This window comes from Corapipo altera, unplaced genomic scaffold (genome assembly GCF_003945725.1).
Source record: "Corapipo altera isolate COAL_440 unplaced genomic scaffold, ASM394572v1 94, whole genome shotgun sequence".
In the NCBI taxonomy this organism is placed as follows: Eukaryota; Metazoa; Chordata; class Aves; order Passeriformes; family Pipridae; genus Corapipo; species Corapipo altera.
The window spans coordinates 2,793,170-2,810,409 of record NW_020884950.1 but is presented as its reverse complement, the minus strand read 5'-3'; the positions used below and the strand labels follow the sequence as shown (position 1 = coordinate 2,810,409).

At 47.3% G+C, this 17,240-nt stretch overlaps 1 protein-coding gene across 1 annotated transcript in view; it reads right to left on the bottom strand.

Annotated features, from left to right (window-relative positions):
* The window catches only part of SEC23B (Sec23 homolog B, coat complex II component), a 17,209-nt gene extending 9,569 nt beyond the window's left edge, over positions 1–7,640 (bottom strand). The window contains exons 1-8 of the mRNA XM_027663028.1: positions 7,605–7,640; positions 5,387–5,622; positions 4,330–4,387; positions 3,618–3,704; positions 3,182–3,418; positions 2,727–2,812; positions 1,785–1,929; positions 691–849 (exon numbers count right to left, since the gene is read on the bottom strand). Coding sequence (XP_027518829.1) covers positions 691–849; positions 1,785–1,929; positions 2,727–2,812; positions 3,182–3,418; positions 3,618–3,704; positions 4,330–4,387; positions 5,387–5,607 — 993 coding nt within the window. The 5' untranslated portion in view covers positions 5,608–5,622; positions 7,605–7,640. The remainder of the gene's footprint in view (positions 1–690; positions 850–1,784; positions 1,930–2,726; positions 2,813–3,181; positions 3,419–3,617; positions 3,705–4,329; positions 4,388–5,386; positions 5,623–7,604) is intronic.
* Between the last annotated feature and the right edge of the window lie 9,600 nt (positions 7,641–17,240).

Here is a 17,240-nt window from a genome sequence, read left to right as displayed (position 1 = left end):
GCTTCTCCCATCTAGGGTGAGGGATGCACTTGGACGAGATTTGAGTTGCATTTCTCAAATACAGAGAGTGCATGAATCGCATGGGATCTTTGCCTGTGATGACTTAGTGGAAACCCAAAGACTTCTAGGTGATAGTTAAGAGAATAGGTGTCGTACTGCTTTCTCTAAGCTGACAAGGACATTTCATGTCTGACTATTTTTACTATTTTAACAATTGTTTTACACATCAAGAAGAACAAAGGAAGCTTTCTGGAAATGACCAATTCTTGGAAGACAGGTTTTTTCCTTCCCAGAAGGAGTTACAATGATGTTGATGAACAAACTCTCCACCTAACATCAGCTAAGAAATAACACTGAAATACTTTTTTTCTCTGAGAAGATACATGACCATGCTGGAGAAATAACTAGGAGAAAGTCTTTTACCCTTCCCTTGACCATTCTCACAATTTATCACACACAGAAGACTGGGCGTTTCAAGGACAACCATGCAAATACCTGGACATATTGTTCCTACATTGACAGAATGGAATATATTTACTGAGGAAGGACATTGGGCAGCTGTCAACATAGCAATGTATATAGCTTTGTGTACTGTCCTTTCTCCCCCATGTAGTGGTCCAACACATGTAGTGGTCCAACACAATATTCAGTTTTAGCTTTTAAACACCCCCGGCAGGCACTAACACCTACTTTGGTGGCCTTCTTCATGAACCTTGCATTATCCTTCTCTATGTCATGCCAAGAACGGATGGGTGTTTTCAGTTCATCTCCCACCACCATGCCTGGTCCTTGTGTCGGTGGCCCGCCTGTAAACAGCATTATTCTGGCCCCTGTGTTTGGAAATGTGCCCTAAAATAAAAATAAAGACTTATATCAGAAGGAAGGGAGGGAGGGAGGGAAGAAAAAAGGAAACTTATTAAATTAAATGCTGTTATGGGGTTTAAAGCCTCTTTCTGAATTTTTGCCATGCCACCACGCAAGGGTGCTCACCAACAATGGCACCATGGTCTGGCCAGGCAGCAGTGGGAAGAGCTCTCTGCCATCCTTCCCCGCATTCCTTTGGTTTGCCAGGGGGAGGGGGGAAACCACGCAGCCGGGTGGTCTCCAGTCTCTTGAGGGGAGGTTTGGAGAGGCAGACCATTTTCTTTCTGTACCCCTGTGGTTACTGTGTTTTGCTGTTTTAGTCTGTATTGTTCTCCGTTATTCGTAAAAACTGTTATTTCGTTTCTACACCTTGCTCAAAAAGTCTTGTATTTTCAAATTTACAATAAGTCCTGCCTCCCTGGCACACATTGTGTTTAACCCAAGACAAATGGCAACAATGCTTTCTTGAGACAAGTGTCTGCATGTCTTTCTGCAATGTCATAGGCACCTGTCCCTGCTAGAGGCCACCTCGATAAGTAGCGATGACAATCACAGCACTCTGGTGAAGTTTAAACCCCAACTATGTTAAGCTTCCTGTTTTCAAAACAGGAAGCAGGCAGTTTCTGTTCTCTTCTATCTTAGATGACCCTCAGATAAATCCAGTGCATAGTATCACCTGTTGTGTGGCAGTACACATGAGAATCAGAGACCTTTAAACACCTGTGAATTTTACCATTTGGATGAAACCTCCAGCCCACTCTACATCAGCTGGTGCTTATACACATCAAATGTCAGTAGAGGCAAATTGCACCTCTGCAGCCCACTGTAACCCAGATGGACTGACACCTGCACACATCTCAGCAAACTCTGCCATGTGCTTACTTTGACCTGCTCATCTCAAACAGCAGCATTACAAGTACCTCCAATAAGCCAACTGCGATGGAAAGAGCTACACCAGTGGAACGTAAAGGTCTCTTTCCCTGGGTCACTGGCCACGGGTCCCTTTGCAGTTCTCCAAGCAGATCTGTTAAATTCATGTCAATCTTATGTACTGGCTGTAGAAACCTGCAAAAATTCAAATGAAATGTTGTCCTACTTCTAAGTTCAGAGAAGGAAAAAAGTGTCCCTTTGTTCCTGGCACACATAAATTGCATTGAAACAGCAATTAGAAGCAAAAAGACATGTGGCACGTTGCCTTCTTACATCCAAACTTTCCAAGATAACAAGCCTGTGCAAAATAAAAAATTTGATCAAAACAAGACATCAGACACTGACATGAAGAAAAAAGTCACACAAAGAATAGGAAAAAAATTCAGTGGTGATTTAGTTTGCTGAAACACGAGAGCTGCCACTGAAAAAGAGGAGCTGCAAAAGAGAAAACTGTATTCAACAGAGGCAAATACAGCTTTACTGTTCAGGGGTCACTGGTTTGGATTTGCTGGATCAGGAGGTAGGAGATGATATACAGGATTGTTATCCATAGTCCAGGGCCCCCATTCGCTGGTCAGTCAAAGACAGGTCCTTGCTCCAGGCAACCCCTACGCAATGTGCTTTCCAAAGACAGCCACTCTACGTTTTACAAGCAGAAATCTAGCCTGAAAGGCAATCCTGCTCTTGCAACTGCAAAACTAAGATACTGTAGAAGTCTAATACACTGCCTGCAGCTCTAGTAATCCCATCCAGCAGCTCTAGTAATCCCATACATACATATCACTTAATGTAGAGAAATAACTGTGACAAGACAATGCCATTTAAATCTTCTTTCTTACAAAAACTTCTCTTGGGAAAACCAGGTTTAGAAGCATGCCCCTAAGGGGCACAAAACATCTGCCCTGCTCATCTGCTGTGCTGGTGAGGCTTACCTGCTGGAAATAGGAGGTTGCTCTGGAGTTTGAAGAGGTCTTCCCTGTTGCATAGAGACGGCTGGCCTTGAAAGCCCAAGCATATCCTAGAGAATAGTAAAGAGGAGGCAGAGGAGATGTACTATCCAAACACTAAACATATTACTTATAGTACTATTTAACATACCCTGAGGCCTGTAATACTGTAGCAATAAATATATTTAAATCTGTGAAATTATTCATCTTTGCACTCCCATTAGGAATGGATCAGTGGCTCTGTTACGTGAGATACACCATTCAGTCTTGGACAAGCTTCCAGGGGATTTACAAAGGCAAAAACTGGGAGGGCATCAGGCTAACAGTTAAGAGCATTGAGCCCTCCTTTCTACCCAAGAGCCCTGTGCTTAAAAAACTAGCAGTGGTGTCAACAAAGCTAACAGGAACAAGCCAGTGGCCTACAAGATAGCAGAGCATACCTGTATTTGCTTAGCTGTCAGGTCCTTTGTGCCCCGAAACACGTAGCTCTTGGAAATCCCTTCACAGCTCAGCTCATGAACCTGGACCATCCTGCCAAAAGTGATCAGCCCCACCAGAGCACTGGCAGGCAGCAGGCTCAGGGACATCTGGAGGGACTCCTTCAGCGCCTGCAAATCCTCCTCTTCCAAGCACGTGTCAACAACATACAGGAAGATCAGTGGCGTCTGCGGACCTCGCTAATGTGGAAAGAGATGAATTTTAGGGGCATGGATACACCAGGTGATACTTTATAATGCCTTCAGCCAAGGCATAAAATTAGTCCTGTCATAAGCACCTTGCAGTGCATTTGCATTATCTAAAGCAAATTATCACATATATAATCTGTCACAGACAAGACAATTCTGGGGGCTTCAAACGTGCCTGTGATTCATTTACCTGCACTATATATTCAATTGTTGAAAACTGAGGCATAAGCTCTGCTGGTTGATTGACTTCAGATATGCCTGCATATGCTGGGGGGAACTGAAAAAGAGAACAAAAAATCAGGACAAGGAAGTTGCAGGACAGAAATGTAGGGCTCTCCTCTTCAGTACAAAGCTGCCCTACTCATTATGTGGTTATTGAACTCTTTATTTACTGCCACTGCACCAAGCTAATTAATTCATGACAAGAGACCTATACTGCTGCCTTCCTAAGCACAGACAACAAGTGGCCAGCAGGATGGACAGCTACTCGATCCAGGTAAATACAGTATAGGACTACAGCAGCAACTATGCATTAGTTGAAAGTCTTGTAGCCATGTGATAGTTTCTGATGCCAAAAGTCTACTCAAATCTGATGAATTTCATACTTTGCAAGAACAGTAAATATCAAGTGCAAAAAACGCACGGGAAACACATGGGACAAAACAGCATTTTTATCTCCTTTATATGTCCTGCAAGCCAGCAAAATCACTGGCAAAACTGGACTGAAAATAGCCAAGATGTCAGGTAAAGCAGACTGTATTGTGGCCTGGGTTCAGCAGAGAAAAAGGCCAAGGCATGGAATTTAGAGAAGGGCAATTTAAGCTTAATGCCCTTTTTCAGAGAAGGCTATCAATAAAATGTTGACTGAAAAGATGAAAGGGCTGATGCTTTTTCCAGCTTACCTGATTTCTCTGAAAACAGAAGTTACAAGCCCAAAGCTTGGCCCGATAGTCAACTTGGCTGCAAGGGAAAGATGAGGCATTAGTATGACTTCAGAAACAATTTTACAGCACAGCTTCACAATTATCTATGCTGGTTCACTGAGGAAGAAACAGTATCAGACACTGCAGCTTGAATAACAAATGTTCTAAGGATTCAGATTCTTGCTCTATTGCCAGAAAGTTCATTAGCTTATGCAGCCCTGCCAGGCTTGTCAGCATGATGGACCACTGACAGCTCTGGGGAGCAAAGGCTCTGGTAGACAAAGACTTGGGTCTAATCCTTCTTTCACTACACTTAGGCTTATCTCAGTTGTCTTACTGTTTGTACAGCTGTAGCACAAAGTTCTACAGTCTCAGAGCAGCAGGAGGCATCCACCTGGATCCTGTGCAAACACAGAACAAAGAGGCTGTTCCCTGCCCTAAAGAGTTTACTCTCCTCAGCCTGTTACAACATCCTGCTGCTGTGGTATGCCTAGCCATATTCTCAGTTCCTGGATTTGGTCTCATTTTACTTTCTCTTACTATCTTTTCCTGCTTCTTCTGAGCCCAGTGCTACACTCAGAGCATGCATGATCATCACATGATTTTGGGACCGAGCTTATTCCTCTAAAATTATTTCCTGATGCTCATACTGGAACTGACTTACAAGCAGCAGGATGTGGAAGCAGGAAAACAAGTGAACATCACAGTCCAGAGGATGGTATCAGTAAAATTGGCATATTTGTTTATTTTGAGTTTCAACATTCACCACAAAATTCTCTGCAGTGGTAGGAGGATCAGTCATTTCATCTCTGCCTTAACAGCCTCCTCCTGCCTCCTCTGGTCCTGCCAGCTCTAATAACACACATGTTAGTGTATCTCCTTAAGCATGTGTGGATTTTAACAAGCCCACCACATTTAAATGAAAGAGCCTCCAGGCACTGGGCAGAGAAAAAGGGGAATAAGGAAGTAGTGAAGTTCAGATAAAAATTAGGTACTATTCAGCCTCTCTTAACATCCCCAGCCAAGAAATTCATACCAGAGTGGGTTAAGCACTGCTTTGCAAGTTGGCCTGCTGCAAAGCACCGGTTCATACTGCACAGGTGGCAGGTCAAGACGTTCCTTCAGTGGGGTCAGGAGACAAGCCAGCGGGACAACCATCCTTGTGGCCTCCAGCCTGCTGGAGGGCCACACGTTCCAGCTGAAACGCACTCCATCACGCTCCTCATTTTGCTGGATGAACTCCAGGTAGGTCGCCATGGGACTGCAGAAGCTCTGAAAGGACATAAGAACACACATTCAGGCAGCAGTCACCTATTTGGACAACAGGCCTGCAAAGGAGGTCAGCAGATCGGCTACAGGTAGGCACAGGGCACTGCAGGACAAAGCCAATACATTACAGTGCATTAATCCCATTATCAAATGAACCATGTGACTGCATTAATCTCTTCTGTCCAGTTCTCTCATCAATTTACAGCCAATCCAAATCCAACAAAGAAACAAGGAAATCTGAAGCTCAAAGCCAGAAAGCAAGGGGTTTGTTTTTTTTTTTCTTATGATCCACATTTAACATCTCAGTACCCACAAACCCTCATGCTGACCTCAAGGCAGTCCTGCCTGACTGGGTCAGTAACAGAAAACAGGTCAGATTTGCAACATATCCTGAAGTCTTCAGCTGAAAAGCTGAGGGGAGAAAGAGAGGCCAAGTCTAAGACCAAAACATTCCTCACATATGTCACCTGGCTGCCAGTCTGACCTGCTTACAAATGAAAAGGAGCACATGACAAACTGTCAAAAAAGATCCGTGATTTTTAGATACCTGCTGGGCATGGCACCATTGTCCCACTCCCAGTAAGGAAGGAACTGAGAGTCCAGCAGACTTAAGAAAACATCCCATTCCGGGAGAGATATCCCCAACACAACAGAGGAGTCACTGTCTGTACTGCCTTACTAAATGCTTCAGAGTAGGACATGAACAAGAGCCTCCAGGCCATCATTGCCTTTGATCTCTCTGAGAAAGGGAAGGACAAGCCTACAAAAAAACTTGCTTGTCAAATCCAGTGCACAGACACCACACCACACTAGCAGCACCTCACAGAGCCTACAGCAGCAGCTCCACAACCTGCTCCAGACAAGGAAACTCAGAGGTTCACCTACAGCTGCAGATGCTCCAGCATTATCTTACTCCTGGTCCTCACTGCAGGTGGGATATTCACAAGGGCCACATGCATGACAAATGAGAAACATCACCTCCACTCAGAGAAGTTTTCCTGCAGAACTCCAAACTCACCGACATTTTCTTTATCCTTGCTATTGAGGATGTAATTCAAGCTCACGGAGAATTGCCCTATATTTCCACTCCCACCTCTGGACAGACAAACAAAAGGGTTCACAACACATCCCCATCACAAAAAGGTCTGTTGGGGTAGAAGTCAGAGCTGAGCCTCCCTGTAAAAGATCCTGGACATCAGAACAGCAAGACAAACACCTGACACCTCAGGTATGCGGCACGGCCACAGGACAAATTTATGCCATGTTCCTCCAACTGAAGCCCAGCACCTCTACCCTGCCCCAGGCCGAGCCCGGGTTGCTATACTGGGTTTGGCATGGGCTGTGGTCCTACTTTGGGGTCAGGACAGCAGGAGGGGAGGTGTTCCCTCCTCCACTGGAGGGGGGAACTGCCCATCTGCCTGTCCATCTGCCGGCCTCCCCACCAGCCCAAGGCAGCCCTGCGGTGACCTCCAGGGCCCATCCCACCAGTGGGAAGGTCCCAAATCCCCTACTCAGGAGATGACGGACCCTTCCAAAGCCTTAGCAGAAGAGTGGTGGCAGAATTCCATTCTCCCCGTGGGATCTGCTTAGGGCACAACGCTGACCCCCTCTCCTTCCAGCAAAGCTACAGACAATGCTGCTGCTTCCAAAAAGTTCCCTGCTGCTGCTACAGGGAACCCCACGGATCACCCCGGTTGCTGCGCTTGGCGTGGCTATAAGGGACAAAGTCACAGGGAACACCGCTGAGCCCCCGTGCTGCTCTGTGGGAAACTGCTGACCCCACAGCGGCAGGGGACACCACTGCCCCCCCAGACCCTCCTGTGAGAGACACCACCGACCCTCCCAACCCCCTCACAGGAGACACCCCTGACCACTCCCCCCCTCCTCAGGGGACCTCACTGACCCACCTACCCTGCCTCCCCTCACGGGGAACACGATTACCCCCTAGTCCCCATCGGAACCCCCGCAGGCCCCGCCGCTCCCACCTGCCCGCGCCGCTCCCGCCGCTCCCTCCCGACGGGCCCCGCCCGCCCGGCAAGGCCACCTCAGCAGTACGCGCTGCCCGCAGCCAAGATGGCGGAGGCAGCACACCCCACCCTCCCCCCCTGAGGCTCCGCCGACATCTTGACTAAGGGCACCCTACGCTGCCGCAAGGAAGGAGGCGGACCGACCTGCCCGTACCAAACATGACGAGGCGGCGGCGTCAGGGAGACCATCTGGGTTAAGGGTGGCAGGTGCCGGATGGGAATGACGACAGACGGAGTGTGTCTGCTAAATGTGGGAGATGCTGCGGCGTTCCCGCAGGATGAAGGAAGCAGCTCTGCTCTCAGGGTGCTCGGCAGCTTGGGAGGGAACCTCCTGGGAAGAGGTTATCAGTAACACTCCACTAATAACACAGACACTTTTTAAAGAAATAAACTGCAAGCCCCAGAGAGCCTCACCTTTACCTCAGCTCCCGGCTCCTCTCTCAGGCAGGAGCTGCTGTGCCCGGGAACACTGGCTCAGTGAAGCCAATCCATCAGGCCTCCCAGGTCAGCAACGAGGCAGGGACAATCAACTGGATTTTCTTTCCTCTCTGTTCCCAGAAAAAACTTCACCCTCACTGTTGCTTGAGGCCATGCTGGTTCATCACTCTGTCAGGAAATCTGTACCCCAGCCCACTGGGAAGACCGCTGCAGTGCCCAGATGCTCTCATGATGGCCACAATTTTCAGAAATGCACCATGGAGCCTGTGGATATGTGGAAGATGTTTGACCAAGCCTGACTTGCCCCAGGAATTTGTCTCTGCCTTGAAACTAGGCAAATATGTTCCCTCTTTCATTGTTTCCTTCTCTGCTGGTTCCCAAAACCTTTTCCAAAGCCAAGGAGGCAAGACTGCTCCTAGTGAGACCAGCACTAGGCTTTGTGTAATGCCAGGCAAGTGGGATTTGCCCTATCTGAATGCATGCACACAAATCCATCTCTGAATGCTGCAGACTTCCACACGTATTTCGAGGGGCAAAGGCATTGCAGTGAAATATCTCAATCTGCTTCTACTACTTGTTTGTTTGCCTTAAATTCATGCAGCCAGTCAGTTCAGCCTATAAATATTCTCCAGGCTTCTGTGTGGGCATCATTCCACCTTTGCTGTAAGAAAATTAATGCCCTGTGATCTGTCCATGCACTGTCAAGCTTTGTTTTTTTTCCCTGCTTTCTTTCTTTTAAATACAAGATTTCTTTTACAGAAATCTGCGTTTTGAGTATTTTTTATTTTTCTAAAAGTCATTGACTCGAAGAAAGCCTAAAGTTTGTTCTCAAGTTGCTTGGTAACACTCAGCTTAAAACAACAGGAGCATATTTGAAATGCTCTGCAGCGGTGTGATCATCCATGCAGGTTTGATCCCCAGACTCCTGTTTTTCTCCGATGAGTCCAAACTCAGTTATCATGTTGGTGTCTGCCAACACCTGATATGACAGATAAAAAACTCAAGAGATGCAGTGCTATGGAGATCCACTGATTCAAGTGGCCAAAATGCCACAGGAAACATGAAAGCTTGGCAAACCATGGAGCTGGAATTGCCTGTAGAAGGTGACTTTTGAGACCAACCACGGGGTGATTTCTTACTCTATGAGCCATGTAGGACACACCTCATACTTAGCTATATGAAGGTTTTGGTAAAACCAAGCATTGAAAATGTGGCCAAGCTTGACACATAATGAGCAATTAGGAATGTAAATGTTTTAAATGTTGCTGCACAGTCTGGGGTGGAATGCTTGACTATTAAAAAAAAATAAAATTAAAAAAGACAATCTCTTCTCAGCTTTAAAGCACCTGTAACAATCTGTGACTGCTCCATTAGCAGTCCTGCTTCCCTTCCCTGGAAAGGACAGAAGGAATTGGCTGGCAGATAAGGAACAGAATAAATACACAGATAAGAGCCATTTTCAGAACACGGAATTCCACAGTGAGATTGAGATTATCCAGGGAAAAATTCAGGAAACTGCTTTAACCAAGAGCCGTTCACTCCTTCTTCCCAGAGCAGAAAAGGCATCCTTTCTCCTGTAGCCTGTGCTTCAGTAGAAAGCAGAGCACTGTTACAGGTCCAAAATAGAGCAAAATGGAATGCTGTCTGAGCTGAACATTAATTTTACCTTCCCAGATTCCTGACATAAGGCAAATTGTGTGCTCTGTGTAAAATCTGTGAACACAAGCAGAAAGATCACAAATACAGCGGGAATAAAAAAGCAGAAGCATTCTACTTAAGAATGTATGCTAAAGTGTATAAAATTCTAATTACTACTAATGCTAACATCCTCAGACCCAGGACTTGCTCTCCAAGCAGTGTGAGGCAAAGCAAATCAGCTCTTCTGAAGTTGCCAGTTTGTCCTTCGTTTTACATCTTCCTCACATTGCCACATCAACAACAAAGCACAGAGCCCAGGGCTTCAAGGCCATGCTGCACCCACCCTGCTAGCATTAGATTAACTAAAACACTTAGCAATGATTGAGAGTTTGTGTCCTGCTTTCAGCTGGGATAGAGTTAATTTTCCTCCCCAGGAGCTGGTTTAGTGCTGCATTTTGGATTTAGGATTAGGATGATATTGGTAACACTCTGATGTGTTAATTTTTGCTGAGCAGTGCTTAGTGTCTAAGTCAATGACTTTTCAGCTTCTCATGCTGCCCAGCCAGCCAGGAGGCTTAGGATGCACAAGAATTTGGCAGGGGACATAACCAGGACAACTGGCCCAAGGGATATTCCATATAGTGTCATGCTGAAAAACAAAACTAGAGGGAGTTGGCTGCTGGGTTGCCAGTCTACTGTTCAGGTACTCCTTGGGCATTGGGCAGTTAGATGAGGAACAGCTGCATTGTTCATCACTTGATTTATATACTCTTTTATGATTATTTTCCTCTTCCTTTTCTGCCCTCTTAAACTATCTTTATCTGAATCTACAGGTTTTACCTTTTTTCTGATTCTTTCTCCCATCCCACTGGGAAGGAAGTGCAAGAACAGCTGTGTGGTGTTTACCTGCCTGCTGGGCTAACCCACATCAGTTTGGAAGAGCCGTGTGTTTCTGGCCCAAATAACCAAGTAAAAGCTTTCCATTCCTCAATTTTTCTGGAAGAAATGCAAGCTTGCTAAAAAAGGGAGAGAAAGGAAAACACTGCAGGCTCCCTACCTAAGCCCCAACTGGTTTTATTTAACAACTGAAAGAGAAAAAACCTTTGAACTCCAGTTCCCATCCTCCACACTTCCCCCAAGATCTCCCAAAGAGTGCACAAAGTGCAATGATTAAATTTCTCAGCCTGGAGGTGAACATTTTCAAAAAGAACTTGGACACCATCTCCAGAGCTTGTCACGGTACATTTTTGTCTCCTCCAGGTTTCGGCTAAGCTGGGCTCAGCGCGGCTGAAGAGAGCCTGGCCACGCACTTCTAAAAGCTGAAATGACAGAAAGTCCCAGCCACATGAAGCAAGAGAAGGGAAAGGTGGTCTCTTTGTGGTGGAGGCTAGCTCTGTTTGAGATGTTTCGCATCAACAGGAGACCCAGCTGTCTCCACTCACAACAGTTTCTTTCAAAAAAACGTCTCTGCATGTGGAGGCAAAAAGGAAACCAGGTTTAAGGGCTTCCTCTTACTTTTTTTGGAGACCTGTGGGAGCCATACCAGGACAAGACAGAAGGTGCTCGAACATCATCATCGTGGCTAGGCTCCGTGAACGAAGATTTGAGAAGGACTTCTACCCACACTTGCTGCAAACGCGCTGGTGGTTAAAAAGGCCAGTGCGAGATAGACAAGTCCGGTTGCAAAAGGCACAGCAGAAAGTCTCCTTAGGCGGTATCAGCAAGACACGGTTCTTTCTGTGTTGTCTTTTCTCCTCAAGAATGATTCTGCGTGTGTTCTCAAAGGAAGCAGCGGCATTATGAATAGTGTGTCTCCGTGTCTCCAGATTGGAGGCCAGAGTAGACCAATGATGATGATCAATATGGCCAAAGCTGAGATATTGTTTCAGGGAGTCCTTGAATCTCCTCTTGTCCTGCTCTGAAAATCTAGTCTGAGTCCTAAAATTGAACATGGATGAAGACTCCTCCCAGACAAAAAGTCCCTGGACAGAAAGCTCTTACTGCTCATGGATTGCCGAGGCTGTTCCACCAACTGCACCTGAAACCCAAAGACCTGAAACCCACCATAAGAGAGGATGGACAGGAGCCTTCTCCCATTGACCATCGGTTTCTGGTTTCTCTCCCCAGCGTGCCAGCAGCTCATCATAAGGTGTTTATCCATGCAGCCCTCAGACGGGCCATTGTTGGAAGACTTTTTCAAGAATTCTTGGCTGCAGGACCTTCACTGGCCCCAGGAGACAGCAGAGATCCATCCCCCTGTACAGTAGGATCCAGGAGCCTGGCAAGGAACAGCTCCATGCATCTCATGGCATTAAGAAGCAAAGAAAACCACTGTTTCCCTATGACTAGCATGGAGTAGGGATCACAGCTGGTGAGATGCTTCCGCCGGTGCTGGGGGAAGTTGTGGAGGAAGTGGCTGAGCACTTTCCACTATATTTGAGAAGATGTGGCAGTCTGGTGAAGTTCCCACAAACTGGAAAAGGGGAAACCTCACTCCCTATTTGGCACATTCATATCAGTAAAAGAAACCTCCAAGCTCTTCCTCCAGTCCGAGCTGCATCTTCCCTGCACCCCCGTACTCCCCCACCCGTTCACGTGCGCTGCTCCCCTCTCCTGCGCTGCCTCCTGGCACAGGGCTCATCCCTCGGCACTTTCCTTGAGCAATGATTCATCTCCAGATACACCCAGGGGCTTCCTCCAGCTGCTGCAAGATGCTCTCACCATCACTGCTTGACAGCCTCCCTGAAATCTACCGCTCCCCTCCCGAAGCTCCCTACAAAAAGGGTTCCCAGGTAACCAGCCGGCAGGCCCCGCCCATCATCCTCACTGGCCACAGCTGGGGCTGCCTCACCCCTTGTCATCCTCACTGGCCACACCTGGGGCTGCCCAGCATGGGAGGGGAGGGTGGGTGGAGCCACAGGCGAGAGGGATGGAGACGAGCTAGAGGGGGCGGAGCCAGGCGCCTCTTTTTCGGGGACGACTTCAGTGCTCCGTATTCATCATCAGGTGGCAGCAGTGGTTTAAATCCGAGCCAGGATCTCAGACTTGCTGTGTTACACTGAGACAGAAAAAAACCCTCCGAATTGTTTCTATTTCCTTCATATCGAGCATATTTTCCTCATACTTTCACGCCCTTTCTTGTTTTATATATAAAACTTATATCTGTATTTTCCAACCCTATATATCTATATTCATAATTTCTTATACTCTTAAGATCCTGTATATAATGCAGTTGTTACAAGGTTCTATTTTGAAATCTGGATTACCTGTGACTTTTATGATGTCACATTTATTTTGCCTCATGGCTGCACAACTCAATAACTGAGCCACCCAAGAAGTTTGCAGACTACCTGTAAAACAAAAAACCCAAGAGATGGGTGTAGCCACGGCTGACAGTCAGAAGGTTGCCTACCACCTGTAAAAAAAAAATAAATAAAAAATTAGACAGCACATGCCTCGGTCCACCAACAATACAAGATCTAGAAGAAACATGTAATTTGGTCCAGGAAGTGGAATGCTCACCTTGCTCATCTCCGCTCTGGTGCAGATAGCTCACACCACCCAGGGCTCATCATCTTCATGCTCAGAAACAAAAAGCCAAACTATAAGGCACTCACGGACCCAAAAGTGACATTGTCCCTGCCACCTTCTTGCTCTGCTGCTCTGGCTTCCTCCAGTTCTGCTGGACACCCTGTCTGCTGGCCTCTGAACAAAAAAAGGACTCATCAGCTCACCTAGATGCTCAATGAAAGCTTAGCCTTTTCAAAGTTCTCATGGCCATTCAGGAAATCTAGAGGTCAACTACAGCCTGCATTAAGACAGATGAAACAACCACCAAAATTCATGTCCCTGCTAGACAGCTCCCATCCACAATGTCAAGCCACGCTGAAGGATGCTCAAGAGCTGTGCCCAAACCTCCCAACAGATTCTCTGTTTTGGAGTAGACCAGAATAGAGGGACATGTGCCTCTTCTTCCAGCTCACCAAGGGAGATCAACCTCTCCCATATCTGCAAGAGCGGGATGCTCATGTGCCTGCAATCTCCCAATACCATTATTTCCCCCATGCCATGAAGCCGGGTACCTACCCCGAGACACCCTTGGCAGGAAGAAGAGCTGGCCCTGGACAACGTCCTCATCGTTGTTGAAAGGAAGGTCCCTGCAGACCATCTCATAGAGCAGGATGCCCAGGGACCAGACTGTTGCTGAACAGCCATGGTGGCAGTGGAAGAGGATCCACTCCGGTGGGCTGTATTCCGCTGTTCCTACAGGACAGAGGAGGAGCTCATCAGGTGGATGCTGCCCACTCCCAGACCCCTGCCCAAGCATCCCTGAGGGTGTGGGGGCTGCACCAGTGACACTCAGTGTGACTTGCTGCCTTCTCGCCAGCACCCAACTCATTTACAAACTTTGGGTTGTAAAAGAAAGCCCCCACTGCTGGAAGAGGCTGTCAGGGGCCCTGGGAAGGCCCAACTGCCACACGCAGGGAGAAGACCCATGCCTGCATACGGAAAACCTTGCTTTTATCCCCCTACCCCCTAGCCTGGCCTTGGCCAAGAAAAAAATCATAGGCCAAGGCAGAAAAGGGGACTAGAGCAGCCCAAGCCCTTCTGCATGCACAAATGAACACAGGCAGTGCATTGGGGTTTGCAACCCCCACTCTGCTACCTCTGTGGGTTTTTGGTTTTGCTGCACTGGCTCCTCACCACCAGCCCCAGGCCCCAGGGGGTAGTGGAGTCTGTCAGCAGGGCTGGGAGCTGAAGCGCTTCAGGTTGGCAGAGTCCAGAGTGTCCACTCTGGTGCTGCCACACAGTAAAATGAGCCAGGGCAAAATCTTCTCAGCTAGATGTACCCTGAAGCACTTTCAGGCTGGTAAAGTCCAGAGTGTCCACTACAGCTCCCTCACAGTAAAGCGGGCCAGGGCAAAACCAGTTGCTGGATTCGGCCTTCTCCTTGCAGCCTTTCAAATCTACACCCTGGGACAAGGCACTTTCCTTCTCACATAGATGGACTCTCCTCTTCCACTCTCGCACATCTGTCTTGGGAACCGTAAAGGGTCCAGCAGCTGAGCCCATGCAAAATATCCTAACCTGCAGGAGAATCCTATAAACTTTAGATAAGGGGCAGAGTTTGTAAGCTTAAGAGCATTAACCAATCAGCATCCAACATTCAAGGCTGTGAAACAACTCATTAGAAGCGAGAAGATACAACAGTAATTTATGGACTAAGATCAAAAGATGAGTACTTAAAAGACCATGAAAAGGACTGTAAGTGCAAAAAAAAGGACACTGGATGGCAGTAAAGACCATGTAATAGTTACAGCTTTTCTCCACAAATTTCCCTGGGAGAACTGGAGCTGAAAAATTTTCGCTTTACAAGAACACAGCGGGTTTTGGCCTGGCTGGTTTTGCTGTGCGGGAGCTGTAGTGGACACTCCAGACTCTGCCAGCTGGAAGGTGCTTCAGGTTACACGGAGCTGAGAAAAACGTGCAGCACAGTGTTGGGTGTGTGCAGTTTAAAGGCTGGTGCCTTGCACTTCCCTTCTCAGCTCTCCCAACTATCTTGTTCTGTCTTGCAGTGTTCTTGTAAAGCGAAAATTTTTCAGCTCCAGTTCTCCCAGGGAAATTTGCAGAGAGAAAAGCTGTTAGGATTCTGTTCCAAACCGCATCCTTACATATGTTGCCAGGAAAAGCCCCAAATCACAAAATCAATTAGGCTGGGAAAGACCTCTAAGATCACAGAGTCCGACTTTTGACCAAACACCACAATATCAACTAGACCATAGCACTAAGTGCTATATTCAATTGTTTCTTAAACACTTCCAGGGACGGTGACTCCACCACATCCCTGGGCAGTCCATCCCAATGTTTAATCACCCTTTTGGTGAAGAAATTCTTCCTTATGTCCAACCTAAACCTCCCCTAGCACAGCTTGAGAACTACATCCCCTTGTCCTGTGACTTGTTGCCTGAGAAAAGAGGCTGAACCCCACTCAGCTCCAACCTCCTTTCAGGTAGTTGTAGAGAGTGATAACATCACCCCTGAACCTCCTGTTCTCCAGGCTAAACAACCCCAGCTCCCTCAGCTGCACTTCAAAATCACTGATGAGGCAGGGATCCCAGCAGCTTCTAAAGTGATCTTCATAATACCACTTAGAACCAAAGAACACGGGACAAACCCCGATGTAAACCCACCAATAATCATGGATAGTAAGAAACATCTCTGAGCACATAGTTGCTCAAGGCACAAAGTCACCTTCCTCAAAACCAAGACTTGATGACAGAAGTCATACTAAGATGGCAACATTCCCTGGAAAAAGGCATCCCCAAGCTAAAAAGGATCCCCAAAACCCCATGTAAACTTCTCCACCTGCTCATCTGCTGGTTCCAGAAGAAAAAACATGGAAGTTAACACATGGAGAGCATCACAGGAAGCAGGAAACCACAGCAATAAAGTATGGGCATGCAACACTCCAAAAAAGCCAGGGGTGAAGCACTGCTCCAGAATAGCTCTGTAAAGTGCCCCAACATACACCAGTCACTGCAGAAGTCAAGAGAAAAGCCATAGGGTGAAACAAATCAAAAAGAGGTGGAAGCCTCTGAAAAGCCAAAGAAATAAAACAAACAGGTCTGAAGGAGTACTCCAGGGCCACGTGGTGATGCACTCCAAAAAACACCAGGTGAGGAAGAAAACAAAAGAATCAGTGAGCAATGTGCTAAAGAAAGGCAGAGAAGGACTTCTCTGTGAGGCTGTGATGAATGATTCCAATAAAAGTTGGGCAGTAAGGCAAAGGAAACCAACATAATACGAGATTCCAAAAAGAGCTGGGCCTTGTGGCAAAGGGCTCCTGCAGGGGCAGCGCAGCACAACACTGTAAAACTCTTCAGGGATGGCACAGTGAAAGACTTTTGTGGGGCAGCTTCTCAGGGTGGACAAGGTGAAGGGCTCCAGAGGGTCCATGATGTAAGGAACTGGCTCCTGAGGTGGTCAGGAGCAACAACATGGTGGTCCAGCAGGTCTGGCCCATGGCTTCCAGACTGGCTCACCTGTCTCCTGGCCCTGAGGGCAGCAGCTTCCCCACCCAACACAGCCCCAACATGGTGGGAGCAGGAGGGCTCAGGGCTGTAGGGAGGGACTGAGGCCACACATAGCTCGGTGCAGGAATGGCAAGGCCCAGGCACTACTGGATTTGGTTTCCCTTGGCAGTTTTTTCCCCAAGAGGAGCCTCATCACAACAACAAGGGCGTGTGAGCCTGAGTCAAAAAACCCAGCATGGGTATTGTAGAGGACACCACATCCACAAAGTCCTCCTGAAAAGTCCATAAAAACAGCTGGAGTGTATTTGGATGCTTATTTGCAGCCACACAAGAATGATTCCCCTGCTGAACTTTAGGACTGTGTCCGGCTCCAGTCAGCTGTCCCAGAACATACTAAAACTTTTTAACTTACTTTCTAGGAGGTTCAGGGAAGTGGTGAACACACTGAAGGCAAGATATTCCAAAAATGTCTTTAGAAATCACA